This window comes from Plasmodium vinckei (assembly GCF_900681995.1).
Source record: "Plasmodium vinckei vinckei genome assembly, chromosome: PVVCY_06".
In the NCBI taxonomy this organism is placed as follows: Eukaryota; Apicomplexa; class Aconoidasida; order Haemosporida; family Plasmodiidae; genus Plasmodium; species Plasmodium vinckei.
In genome coordinates this window covers 107,500-121,412 of record NC_051298.1, presented here as the reverse complement: position 1 = coordinate 121,412, position 13,913 = coordinate 107,500, and the positions used below count along the sequence as shown (strand labels likewise).

Below are 13,913 nucleotides of genomic sequence, written 5' to 3'. Positions count from 1 at the left end.
AAGAAAAAAACACGCAGTTTTACAATTTTTGCAACTTAAACTATTGTGTGCAAAAATGTAAGCTTTAAAAAATATAGCAAAACAAATGTACATACACTTTAAAATAATAACTAATTAAGTAATGTTTGGATACCATATTCAGTTATTTCAAAAAAGCACATGGTAATTTTTCCTTTTTTTTTAATTTTAATATATCTTTGATTATATTTTTTTTCACAAAATGATAGATCTGCGTTTTCTTCAAATTGTTGAAAACTTTCATCACTAGACGATGAATTATTAAAACTGTCAATATTCATTTGTTTGCTATGACTATGCTTGTCATTTTTTTTGTGCTTATTTTCAAACTGACTAGGTATGTTAGTATTTACTTGAGAATTATATTCCCAAAATAATTTGTGTGTAATAAATTTTATATTTATATTATTATATAAATATTTTGAATATTGTGTGTTAAAATATTCTTCATATTTATTAAAAAAATTATTTTTATTTTTTGTCACTAAAATAGCTATTTTATATTGTGTAGATAGCCGTGACAATATTTTTAATAAATTTATATACTCATTATTTATGGCATTCTTTTTACTATTCAAATTATTGAGAGCATTTACATTGTCGTAAGAGTAACTACTTTTGTACAAATAATTCAAATTGTCTATTACTAATGCCCCTAAATTTGAAGGAACATATTTATTAAAATATTTAAATAAATTTTGCTCATATTTTTGTGTGTGCTTATAAATATATTGTATAACATTAATAAGTTCTTGAAAATTAAAAATTTTTAAAATCTGCAAATTTAACAAAACTTCCGAAAATGTAATATTATATATATATTTTTTTAAATATTTATTAAATGTATTTATAAAAATATTACATTCTTCATATGTGTTTGAAAAAAATAGATTAAATGGCCTTCTCTTGTTAGTAACTTTATTAAAATTTTGAAACAATAATAAAAATAAATATGTCTTTTTTTCAGAACAAAATTCTATATAAGTGTTTAATAATTTTTTAAGTTTTTCAATGGAAGAATAAATCATATTTTTATATCTTTCAATGTAAAAACTGTTATCCAAATCTAGGTATATAACTCGTTTTTTTGAAAAGTTGTTATATTTTTTACTACTATCCTTAGAAAGATTGTAAATAGCGTTTAAAATTTTGGTATGATTATTATTGGTGTCATCATATTCTTTTTCAAATAATTCAATAAACAAACTATAAAAATATTTAATTAGTTCGATAAGTTCTTCAAAAGACTTATTTTGATTTTTAAATATATTTCGTATTTTATTTAAATCTCGCAATGTTTTCGATGAAATTTTATTTTCTATATTTATATTTTGCAAAAATATTTCAAAATCAAAATATGTTGAATAAAAGAGATGAAAAAATTGTAGTAAATCATTAAAATATATATTTACACATATATGTGAACATAAGCTAGTTTTCCCACTATTTTTTTTTCCTGTAATACTATTTATTCCTCTGCAAACATATATACCGTTACACACCTGATTATAAGAATATATATTTGTGTATATTTTATTATTTAATTCATATTCTAGTTCATGCAAATTTTTTATTTTTATTGGTTCTATGCTCTGTTTGTTAATTATAGGTGTAACGATCTTTTCAGGATTTGCAGATTTTGTTATCATATTGAGAACGGGGGTTTAGCATTATCATGTGTGTGTATATATTTATATATTTTTTGTTTGCAATCAGCAAATTTCTGCGCAGTTGTTTGACTAATACATATTTGTTAAATATGAATAAAAAGATATGTGTAGTTAGGTTGAATTTTCTTTCTATGAAAACTAAATTTCATACGTTATCTTCCTTATTTGTATTCCATTTTTTACTACACTTTTTTCTTCTTTTGTTTTTTTCACCTTGCTTGTTCAGGAAAATTTAAATCACAAAAAAAAAAAATAGCTACCTGTGTATTTTATATGCATATTTCACATGACCGTATAAAAAAGTTATAATTTATAGCTATCTGATTATTTAAGTTTCCTGAAAGAAATAATCATAATGTGCTAATATATACATATACGTGCTTATGCACATAAATAAGTATATTTATATATATTTAAAAATTGACTTATGGATAAGGGTGAAATTACTTAAAATTTTAATAATTAGTGATGACGAGGTTTAATATAGTATGGAAGTTAGCGAAGTGCTCTTAGTTTTTTTAACCTTAGAGGCAATGTAATTATGCCAATTTTTTTTTTTTTTTTTACGTTTTTTTTTTCTGTTTTCGCTGTAAAATTAGTTGTTTTTCGATATTTTCGAAACACTATATTGTAGAAATTATAAGATTATGTAAATCGGATTTGTGTGTATTTTGTATGTATAAATATATAAACAGTTTTTTAAAAGCGATTAAATTTGTAGATTACATTACAATCAAAAAGAATTTTTTTAAAAAGAAATGCAAAAATTGTAAAATATAAATATTTATAAAGATATATATACACACACAAATGGAATAGTATACAAATGTTATAAAAAAATATAGAGCTGGGTAAAGACCTATTCTGAGTTAACAATTTTATAAAGGGAATAAAATAAAAATGAATTTATTTAGCAGTAATTCTGAGAATAGTAGTGTACATAATGAGGAGAAAAAAAATATAAATAAAGCTTATAACAATGATACAATTTTGCTTAGTAATAATGAAACGAATAAAATAAAGAAACGGAAAAATGGTCTTAAAAAAAATTGTTTGTTTAGTAGTAATTCAGATAGTAATAATGATATAGACAAAAAAAATAAAATAAAAAAAAGAAAAAAAAAACTTAAAAAGGGAAATAATATTTTGAGTAACAAATTGGATGGTAGTTACAATCATGATGTGACAGAATTTGAAAAAAAAGAAAAGAACCTATTTAATAATAACATAAATGATAAGATTCATTCACCTGAGAAAGGAAAAAATAAAACAACTGAAAAAAGCTTGTTTAGTAGTAATTCAAGTGACACAAAAAGCGAAAAAAATAGAAATGGTATGACATTTAATTATTCCCTTTTTAGTGATGACAATTCAGAAAGTGTAGTGAGTCAGGGTGTAAATAAAAAAAAAATAAAAATAGGATATAATGAATCTTTAAAAAGTGAAAAAAATAAAATAGCTAGTCGAAATAACAAAAAAAATAAAAGATTGAATAGTAGAGCCAAATTAAATAACATTTCAAATATAAGTAAAAGTAGTAATAGTTCAAATGAAAATAGAAATAAAAAAAAAAAAAAATATGAGCATAATCTTTTTGAGGATGATACTTTAGAAAGTTATGTGTCTCACGAAGAAGAAGAAGAGAGGAGTGACAACAAAAAAAATAAAAAGACAAAAAAGCTAACAAAAATTGTAAAAAAAAATAAAGGAAAAAACAAAATAGCCAATAATAACGAAACATTAGATAAGTATATAGAAAATGATGTGAGGGAAATAAAAAAAAATGACAATGAAGATAAAAACAAAAGTAGTGGATTTGCAAATGAAACTTATGATAGTAAAAAGAGTAGATCAGAGAGTTTGTATAGGTTAGTAAAATTTGAACAACTAAAAAAAAAAGCTCAAAGGAAATTAAAATTTTTGAGTATTGTTGATATGGAAAAGGATGAAAATGAATCGGAAAGTGAATCTGAGAATGAATCTGAAAATGATTATTCGGAAGCTGATTCTATTTTAAATGAGTCAGACAAAAGTAGTAAAACTTTAGAAAATTCTTTTTTTTCAGATAATTATGAACATTCAGAAAATGATGAAACACAGAATAATAGTGAACAAAGTGAAAATATCGATACGATTGATATATATAACTATTATTACATAGACAATGAAGTAAAAGATGTAAATAAAAAGATTGATCTTGAAAAAGTAATACCTCCATCAACTGAAGCAAGGTATGATGAGCTATATAATATGTTATTTGGATTCGATAATTCTAAGTCAGTCAAAAATGTAGATATAAACCCAAGCAATAACAATGAGGATAAAAATGGATCTATACATGCTTATAATGAGAATAGATGTAAAGAAAGTCAAAAAAATAAAGAGAAAAAAAAAGAAATAAAAAAATCATTGGAAAAAAATTTTATTTTATACAGAAACTTTAGAAATTTAAACAATGAAATATCAAGACAAAATAATAAAAAGGGACTTATATTAAAAGAAATAGTATCATCATTCATTAGATTGATAAATGAAAACATGCTAAATAATGTTGGAAATGTTGGAAATGGTGAAAATGGTGAGCATGTTGGAAATCGTGAGCTTGGTGAAAAAAGAACAAGCAGGATAGAGTATGAAGAGGATTTTAATGAAACAAGCGAGGTTGAGGAAATGTTCATCAGTTTTGAGCAAAATGAAAACAATAAAAGAGGAGACGAAGAATTATTTAACATTGACAATGTTGGTAATGTTTGTAGTGGCGAGTTAAAGAATGAAAATATTGACAGCTTAAAAAATAAAGAATGCTTCTGCCTATTTTGTAAAGAACAAAATGAGGTACTACAAAAAGATAAAATAAATTTAATAATATTTAAAATTATAAAAGACAATAAAAATAAAAATACAATGATTAAATCATTTTTTATGAATAATTATATTTTTAAATTGTTTATAAATCATTCGATACATAATAAATATATTATAGTTGTTTGTAAGGAGAGGAAGAATGAAAAGGGATATAAATATTCAAGCTATTATAAATGGAGTACATTAATAATAAAACGGTTTAATATTAAGAAAATTTTACATGTTATACCTAAAAAGGTAGTACTTACAAATATAGCTATACATATATATGCTATAAATATTTTAAATGAAAATGAAAAATTAATAGTTGTAATAAATTTTTTAAAATGGAAAAAGATCAGAAAGAATTATCATGAAATTTTAAAACTAAATAATAAAGAAAGATATACAAATTTAATAATATATAAAAAGTTTTCTTTTTTTATTAATTTAATTGATAAATATTGTTCTATAAAAAATATAAATTTAGACATAAATAATAATGATGATAAAATGGGTTGTAATGCAAGAATATCTAACATTGACAAGTCAGAGTTTTATGGCAACCCAAATAAAATAAAAAATAATACACACTATAGTAATACTTATAACGAACTAAAAGTAAATGAAATTGAAGAAAATTTGAATATACATTTGGAAAATTCAGATTTACAATTTGTTTTAGTAGACCCATTGAATGTGTCATCGCATAATGAATCATATCTTTATCCGTCTCATTGTGTAATACTATTTTAGTAAGTACATACTCCAATCTAATGTTACAAGTCTGACATGATTAATGATCAATGTAGAACAACAAAATGGTTAGGGGTAGGGGAACCATATGAGAGACTACTTCTGTATGTGTATAGTTTTGTTTTTGCTTTTGAAACAATTCGAAGATTTACCTACTTGTTTAAGCTCGTTTTTCTCCTGAACAGTATGGAAAATTGTTTAAGTATGCATTTACATGAGCTTACATAGAATGAGGTATAGGAGGACGGAGTGAACATACCTGTAATTGGATTATATGAGGAGTTGGTTTTTTCAGACAAATAATTTTGTCTTCTAATCATAGCCTATCAAAATAAAGAGGTTACATAATTAAATTATTTTTTTAGCAGATTTTTTGAATCTTTGGAAAAAAAAAAATCTCTATTTTCAATATTTTATTGTTTAATAATTTACATTTTTTTTGATTTCATGTTTTTGTTTTTCTTCATTATTTACAAAATTATGGTTTATTATATCATGTCCACACCTAAAATGTTTTTTTTAAAAAATTTATACATACATATATATACTTTTCTGAAAATAAGCATATCCTATTTTGAATGCTTATGATTAGGAAGTAATTAACTAAATGGTTGAACTAAATGGTTGAACTAATTGGTTGAACTAATTTTTTCGCTGTTTTATTTTTTATATTTTTTACTTTGATTTATTTTTTTCACTTTTAAATGGCATGCTTTGAAGTTTATTCGTTTTTTCACGTTCATTCTTTGTGAGTATAGATTAATAAAAAAAAAAAAAATTAATTTTAGGCAATTATAATGACTGTAAAATGTATAGATAGATGGGTCTATATATTTATTATGTTATAGGTTTTGAAAAATATGATTTGGTTATTTTACTCGTTCCTTTATTTCAGCGAGTTTCCATCGTTTTTCACACCGTTCAAGATTTTCTTTCCTAAATCAGGTTCATATATTGACAGTTTGACAAATATTATATATTTTGTTTGTATATTTTTCCACATTTTGATTACCTTCTATTTTCAATTTGAATGCAGGACTTTAGTTTTTCATGTTGTCTGTTTAGATAGTCATCATGTTCAGCATCTCTTTTTCTTTGATAAAATTTGTCTGTCCATTTTAGGAAGTACATACCAATATTTAAAAAAAGTGTAAGTATACTACATATGTGGATAATTAAGATCGAAATTATAAAGTCTATAGTTTTTTACTACTGCCTGATTATCAAAGGGAAGTATATATATGGATATAGTTTGAAATTTTTCTTTTTCTTTTTTTATACCATCGTCTTTATATTTGACATCTTTTATGATATTATCAGAAGGGATATGCCTGACATGTTTTTCACGTCTTTGCATTAATCTTTCTTTTTCAAGTTTATCTAAATTCATATTAATTATTATAAAATTGAAAATAAAAAAATTGTATTTAAATATTCACTTATTTTATTTCGTTTAAACTGTGAATAATGGAAATGCAAAAGAGAAGACTCTCCAATTTTTTTTTTTTTTTTTTTTTTTTTTTTAAATAATACCCTATTTTAATTTCATAGTAAATAGTGGTAAATATTTAGGGGCTATAAAAGGGTCATGTCTTTTATATCACATTAAAAAATGAAAAAGTAAAAAAGTAAAAAAATAAATAAGGAGTTTAATTGGGTCATATAAATGAAGTTTGTTATTATATTATACTATATTATACTATATTAAATCATATTAAATATAATTTTTCGTAGTTTTATATTAGCCTTATTTTGTGTGTCTTATAATAGGCTTATTGAAAAATTTAAACAAACAAGCAAACAAAATGAATAAACAAAATGAGTGCGATTTAGGTTGACCCTTTTTATAGTAAAGAGGATGGTAAAATGGGGTAAACGGGGGGAACAGTAATTTTATTTTATACCCTATCAGTATGTGTAATATATAGCCATATAGCAGTAAAAAGAGAGAATATCATATTTTGCTTAGCATATAGAAAAGTTTATAATTACTTACATAATTTTGTATTAATAACCAATTTTTTATAACTGTTATTTTGTAAACATATGCATATATATTGAAAAAAAAAAAAAAATTATACATACATATATGTGAACAAAATACTTTAACAAATTTATATTAAAAAAAAACGTAGAAAAAAGCAACCGAAACGATTATTTGTATATACATAACATATACTATATACATATATATGTGGAAAGAGGATAAATAGAAAAAAAACGATGATATATATATAATTATATTTCTCTATATAAAAAACATATTTGTGTAATAATAATTAGGTTATTTACAATGAAAGATATATGTATATATATACCTTTTATATATATATACATATTAGTAATAGCACAGTGATCTAAAAAAAAAGAGAGAAAAAAAAATTACTTCACTATTTTAATATAAATTTTTTTTTTTTTGTATATATCCTTTTCTGGCACATATATATATTTATTTATATTTATATATATGCATTAAAAACGTATTCTATTATTTTGTTCTCTTGTTTTATTTTATTTTTTTTTTTTTTTTTTTATGCATTTTTAAAAGATCAATAATTAAAAAAAAAAAAAAAAAAAAAAAAATTTAATTCATATATTTAATTATTTATTGTGCATATTTTTGCGTCCACGCTTTGGCTGTTTGATGATATTTCGTTCTATCTGTTTTGTAGACATGTGCTATTTCGGGAACTAATGGGTCATCTGTAAATAAAAAAGTAAAAAATAAATGAACATGTGTGTGTGTGTGTGCTTGTTTATTATTGGAAGGTTGTAAGGATTTGCTTAAGCATATGTACATAATGGATGAAATAATTTATTTCCTTTTTAAATACCAGCATTGGGATCTGTTAAAAGGGAAGATATGGAAAGTAAGACTTTAGATATAGTTAGCGCAGGGCTCCATTGATCTTTTAGTATATCAAGGCAAATAGCTCCTGCTGTATTTATATTAGGGTGATATATTTTTGTCGTAAAAATTATCTGAAAAAGAAGGAAAGAAAAATGCCAATGTAATGTATATAATGCATATATGCACACACGTCTGTTGGTGAATGTTGAAAAATTTGCGCAAGCTTACTTTGGGTGGTTTGAAAGGATAATCGGGTGGAAACTTAATGTTAAGAAAGTAAACCCCGTTTTCATATGGGCTAAAAAAGTAAAACAAAACAAGTAATAGAATGAGTATATAAGAGAATAAAGTAATGACAACGTAATGAACACATGCATCAACTATTTTCAAAAGCATAAAAGATAACAATTTTATGTTTGAAAAAAGAAAATAATAAGGACGGATAAATAGGTATATATTTTATTTTCTAACCTGTCCCCGGGGCCCATTATTGTTGCTTGCCAGAAAAATAGATCATCACCAATTGGACCGGCGGAGCAATTTGTAGGAGGGTCTTTATTTAAGTCTTGTAATTCCTAACAGTCATAAAAATAGTATAAATAATGTAAATGTGGGGGATATATATTATCTTTCTTTTGTATAAGCCCCATTTGGGGTTATTATTACATACATAAAAATACGCATAAATATATACTACATTTTTGTATGAATACTAAATGAAGGTATAGAAAAAAAATATATACATACATAAGCTAGTATACTAATATAATAGTATTGCTAATGCAGTAATATAGGATTAATGAATATGCAAAATAAATAAAATGAAACAAGATTAACCCAATTAGTAATATATAGTTAATGAATAAAAAATAGATAATTTAAAGGGTTTAAAAGTATATAAAATATAATATTTAATTATTTGATTACCTTTGTTATTCTTTTTAAAGCCATATTGCTTCTATATTATTTTATTATTAATTTCTTGTTAATTATTTTCTTTAATTATATTATATATAAAAATAAAATTATATAAAGCGTAAATAAAGCTATTTCTTAAAAAGCAATTAAAAAATGCTATTTCTTTTTTTCTTTTTTTGATAACTTTATTTTTAATTATAAATTATTATTATTATTATTTTTTTTTTTTTCCTTTAAATGACGAAAAAAAAATGTATGTATATATACTTCAAATTATTATCATATGTATTATGAAAATGATGCGTTTGTCATAGCTTAAAAAAAATATTTATAAATATGTATTTATATAAATAAAAATTATACCATGAAATTTTATTCCAATTTTTTTAAAACACACATTATTATTATATAGAAAAAAAAAATTTTCAGAAATTTAACATGATTATTTTTTTTTTAGTACATAATGAAAAGTACTTAAATATATTTATCATTTTTTATATTATATGTAATTATTTATATATTATTAGTAATATTAGAATATTCAAATATTAGATTTATACATGGGTGCGTAAATAAAATGGATATATATTTATATAATAAGTGCGATGAAGGTAATAATATATGATTTTCAAATAAGTACTGTATGCATTATTTGTATTATAAAAAAATATAATAATCCAGAATATATTATATATTGAAATTATAGCTTAATCACTATACACATTTTTATTAAGTTAAAAAATTATTATAAGTATATTAAAAAGAGTATAAAAATAAAATAAATATATTATAATAAGAATAAAAATATGTGTAAGAAATATAATCATATTTTTAATTCATGACAATAAAATTTGGTATTGCTTTACTAAAAGTTTTTTAACTCCTTATTTCATAAAACAAGCAGAGATATATTCTCAAACATAAATTATTAAGGAAATATGTGTATATAATGAAAGAAAAAAATGTAATATATACTTATATAGTATCAAAATTAAAGGTATGTTATAATTGTGTTATTTCGAAAGTCAGGTATACATGTTTAGGTATAAAACAAAAGGAAATGAAATTCAAATTTAATGTTAAAAAATGTGATATAATAGTTATATCAAATTATATAAAAATACAAAGTAATGCCATAGTGATATATAATATGCTAATTAGCTATTTGTGGTAGCGCTACCTTTTTTTTTTATCTTACATTATTATGCTTTAATGTGTAAAAACAAATATTAACAAGTCATATATTTATATATTTACATGAACATGGAATAATTATTAAGCATAAAATATTAAAAAATTATTGCCGTTAATAATATTTATATAATTTTATTCTGAACAAAAATAAAATAAATATAGCTCGAAAAAAAGTTATATATCTTAAAGTGTCTTATTTTTATCCATAATCTTAATAGAATGTAGGTAAATGTGGTATGCTATTTTTGCTAAATTTTCTACTATTTTTCTTAAAACAATGTTGTCATTTAATTCTTTGAAGTGATTAGTATTAAACTAATAACTATTCTATAGCAATATGCACATTCATCATGGCTTTATATGTATGTATAATATACAACGTGATGAGTGGTTAAAAAAAAACAGTAGATAGAATGGTATGGTATTATAAAAAGAATGTGTAGTGCCCTAAAAATTGTAAAGTTGATATATGCACACAATATGAATATGTTATTAATTTTTTGTTTATATTTATTGCGTGTATATATTTGAGTCCTCTCTATTAGTATAGTAAAAGAATTTGCCAACGTGCTTATTTATTATAGAGAATGGGATGCATTGTTATTATATGCTAGGAGCAAATTGCGAGAAAAGGTGCATGTGCATATGTATGTGCACAATACGAAATAGCTATGTATAGAATATGTTCAACCTAACTAATATACAACTAAAGTGTAATTATTTTTATTATAAGGTTTTATAATGTCGCCGTTTGGCATTGTATATGTTGAATGTTTAAGCAGACTTTGCTATATGGCTATCAATTTGTAAAAATATAACATATTCTTTGGTAAAAAAATCGTAAAAATATAATAAGAATATTTATATGTAAATATATATAATTTTCATAAAATGAATGAGAATAATTTTATTTTACATATTAATATATTTTAAGCACTATGTATAATTACATGCAAAATTGCTTCAGCAGCACATATTAAATAGTAAGCCAACTTATATGACAATTATTTTCACACAAATATGAATTTTTCAGTATTTATAAAATCCAATGAAATTATTTTGTTTACTGTAACTAATTTACTTATATGATAGAGCCAATTTTAATCACACTATATGTATATTATATTCATTTATATGCATACTCAAGATATTTTAAAAATAAATATAATTTGCTATAATAAATATTTATAATTAAAAAATAAATTAGTGCAATTTCATTGTGTACTTAATAAGTATATATGAAAAATTTATAATATAGGTAATATGCTTTATTACTATATATAAAGAAAAAAAAAGAATAATATGTAAGTAATAAAAAGCCTAACAAAATTATTAAGCATATAGTTAAATACCATATTATATTTTGTGGAAACGGATATTTTGGCATTCATAGCTCTATATACACAACCTGGGCATATTAATCATATTCATATATGTATAATATATGATGATATATATTATATTATTATATATATATATGTATATTATTTATTATGTATATGCATATCCCATTTTGTAAATATTATATTATACGGATTTTGTGTATATTTAATTAATAAAAATTTTTTTTGCAGAAAATTAATTATTTTATAATTTTTAAAGGTTTATTTCCTTTTTTATGTTTACAAAAAATAATTAAAATTATAAGAATATTATTATTTAATTTATTTTTTCCATTTTATATATTTTAAGAATACTAAGAAAAAAAAGGTATAAAGCGCAATTAAAAAAAATATATAAGTTAAAACTCGTACAATATGGCAACTAATGAAAATAACCAAGTAAGGCTTGAAATAAAAAAAATATAAATATATAGCATAATATTATAGTATTACATAAATAGTAGTAAAATAAATAATTGAGTCATACAAAATATTATATTTATATATATGTGGATGTAGATATTTATGATTTTGCATTGATTATAGAATAGTGAGTTGGCTATGTATTTATATGCCTACATATAAATATGTAGAATAATAATTTTCATTATTTTATATTGTCCATTTATACTATAATATGTTTATTTTTTTAATTAATGCTATATTAAAAGAATATAGCATACAATACGTGTTAATAATATATTTATACCATGTGTATGTATGTATATATATATGTATTGAGTTTGTATATATTGATAATATGCAATAGTATTTAAAAGTGTGGAAGTTTATATCTATGCTGATGTATGTTATGAATTTGCATAGTATAGTCATAGATATGTATCTTTTGTGAGATTCGAAATAATTAAATGTGGTATTTTTTTTTCTTCTTTATAGCCAATCCCTCCCGAGGAAGAGAAGGAAATATCTTCCCTATTAGAGAGCATAAAAATAGGTATGAACATGTTGAAAAAATATTGAAAAAATGTTGAAAAATTTTGAAAAAAATTTGAAAAAAATTTGAAAAAAAATGTATATATATGAGTGGCTAGATGAGAAGAAGTCATTTAGGACACTTACAAAGGTTGGAAAATTGTGCAATTTCTAATTTTTAAAATTTTTAAAATTTTTCAACTTTATAGATGATGAGAAGATGACTGATTTGACTGAAGAACAAAAAGAAACGTTGAAAAAGTTGAAGTTATACCAAAAGGAATATTATGATTATGAATCGAAGTTTGAATATGAATTATTTTTATTAAGACAGAAATACCATGATTTATATGGGCCTATTTATGATAAGAGAAGAGAAGCATTAGTAGGAAGTGGTGAAGCAAAGATAGGAACTCCAAATTTACCTGAATTTTGGTTAAGAGCATTACGTAATAATAATACGGTTAGTCATGTTATAGAGGATCATGATGAAGAAATATTAGTTTATTTAAATGATATAAGATGTGATTATATAAAAAAGAATAAAGAAAAGAAAGAAGGTTTTATATTATCATTTCATTTTGTCAAAAATCCATTTTTTTCAAATTCTGTATTAACTAAAACATATCATATGAAGTGTGTAGATTGTGATAATGAGCCCGTTTTATTACATACAGAAGCAACAGTAATTGATTGGTATGACAACAAAAATATATTAAAAAAAAATGTTGTTAAAAAGCAGCATAACAAAAATTCCCGAGAAGTTAAGACTGTGCAACAAACTGTTAATAGAGATAGTTTTTTCCATTTTTTTACAAGTCATAAGGTTCCTAATTCTAATGTTATAAAACAATTAAGTAAACATGAAGTAGCTCAGCTCGAAATGATTATTGAGGGTGATTACGAAGTTGCATTAACAATTAAAGAAAGAATTATACCATATGCTGTAGATTATTATTTAGGTATTATTATAGAAAGTGAAAGTAATAGTATAGTTAGTGATGTTGATAGTAGTTATAGCAGTAGTGAAAATAATAGTAATTATAATAGCTATGAAAGTAATAATAGTGCATATAATGATGAAAATAGTAATGTTGATACAAATGAATATGATGACAATGATGATGAAGGTGGAAAGAGTAATGAAGAACCACTTACCTCTTAAAATTTGTGTGTAAAATAGCTTGAAATATATATAGACAATGCTGTATATACACTTATTATATATAGGTGTACTGAAAAAAAAAAAAAAATTTTTATTTTTGATAAGATAATGGGTATGATTAAGTGTGCGGGGAATATAAATACCCAATGATCAAACAATATGCAAGATTGTATATATTTGAT

General features: G+C 22.4%; 5 protein-coding genes across 5 annotated transcripts; 2 read left to right on the top strand and 3 right to left on the bottom strand.

The window, feature by feature from the left end:
• Positions 1–110: 110 nt before the first annotated feature.
• PVVCY_0600330 (conserved Plasmodium protein, unknown function) lies at positions 111–1,667 on the bottom strand (the record flags this gene model as incomplete). The annotated part of the gene is made up of 1 exon (XM_008627178.1): positions 111–1,667. The coding sequence occupies one exon, from the start codon at positions 1,665–1,667 to the stop codon at positions 111–113; it is 1,557 nt and encodes a 518-aa protein (XP_008625400.1).
• Positions 1,668–2,588: 921 nt separating this feature from the next.
• On the top strand, positions 2,589–5,288 carry PVVCY_0600320 (conserved Plasmodium protein, unknown function; the record flags this gene model as incomplete). Its single annotated transcript, XM_008627177.1, has 1 exon — positions 2,589–5,288. The coding sequence occupies one exon, from the start codon at positions 2,589–2,591 to the stop codon at positions 5,286–5,288; it is 2,700 nt and encodes an 899-aa protein (XP_008625399.1).
• A 160-nt stretch (positions 5,289–5,448) lies between these two features.
• Positions 5,449–6,678, bottom strand: PVVCY_0600310 (conserved Plasmodium protein, unknown function; the record flags this gene model as incomplete). Its single annotated transcript, XM_008627176.1, has 7 exons — positions 5,449–5,465; positions 5,548–5,611; positions 5,721–5,793; positions 5,968–6,032; positions 6,167–6,224; positions 6,301–6,397; positions 6,570–6,678. 7 exons carry the CDS (start codon positions 6,676–6,678, stop codon positions 5,449–5,451), a joined length of 483 nt encoding a protein of 160 aa, XP_008625398.1.
• A 1,215-nt stretch (positions 6,679–7,893) lies between these two features.
• Positions 7,894–9,090, bottom strand: PVVCY_0600300 (ubiquitin-conjugating enzyme E2, putative; the record flags this gene model as incomplete). Its single annotated transcript, XM_008627175.1, has 5 exons — positions 7,894–7,991; positions 8,123–8,270; positions 8,368–8,437; positions 8,611–8,714; positions 9,067–9,090. The coding sequence occupies 5 exons, from the start codon at positions 9,088–9,090 to the stop codon at positions 7,894–7,896; spliced, it is 444 nt and encodes a 147-aa protein (XP_008625397.1).
• A 2,918-nt stretch (positions 9,091–12,008) lies between these two features.
• Positions 12,009–13,731, top strand: PVVCY_0600290 (nucleosome assembly protein, putative; the record flags this gene model as incomplete). The annotated part of the gene is made up of 3 exons (XM_008627174.1): positions 12,009–12,032; positions 12,531–12,588; positions 12,776–13,731. The coding sequence occupies 3 exons, from the start codon at positions 12,009–12,011 to the stop codon at positions 13,729–13,731; spliced, it is 1,038 nt and encodes a 345-aa protein (XP_008625396.1).
• Between the last annotated feature and the right edge of the window lie 182 nt (positions 13,732–13,913).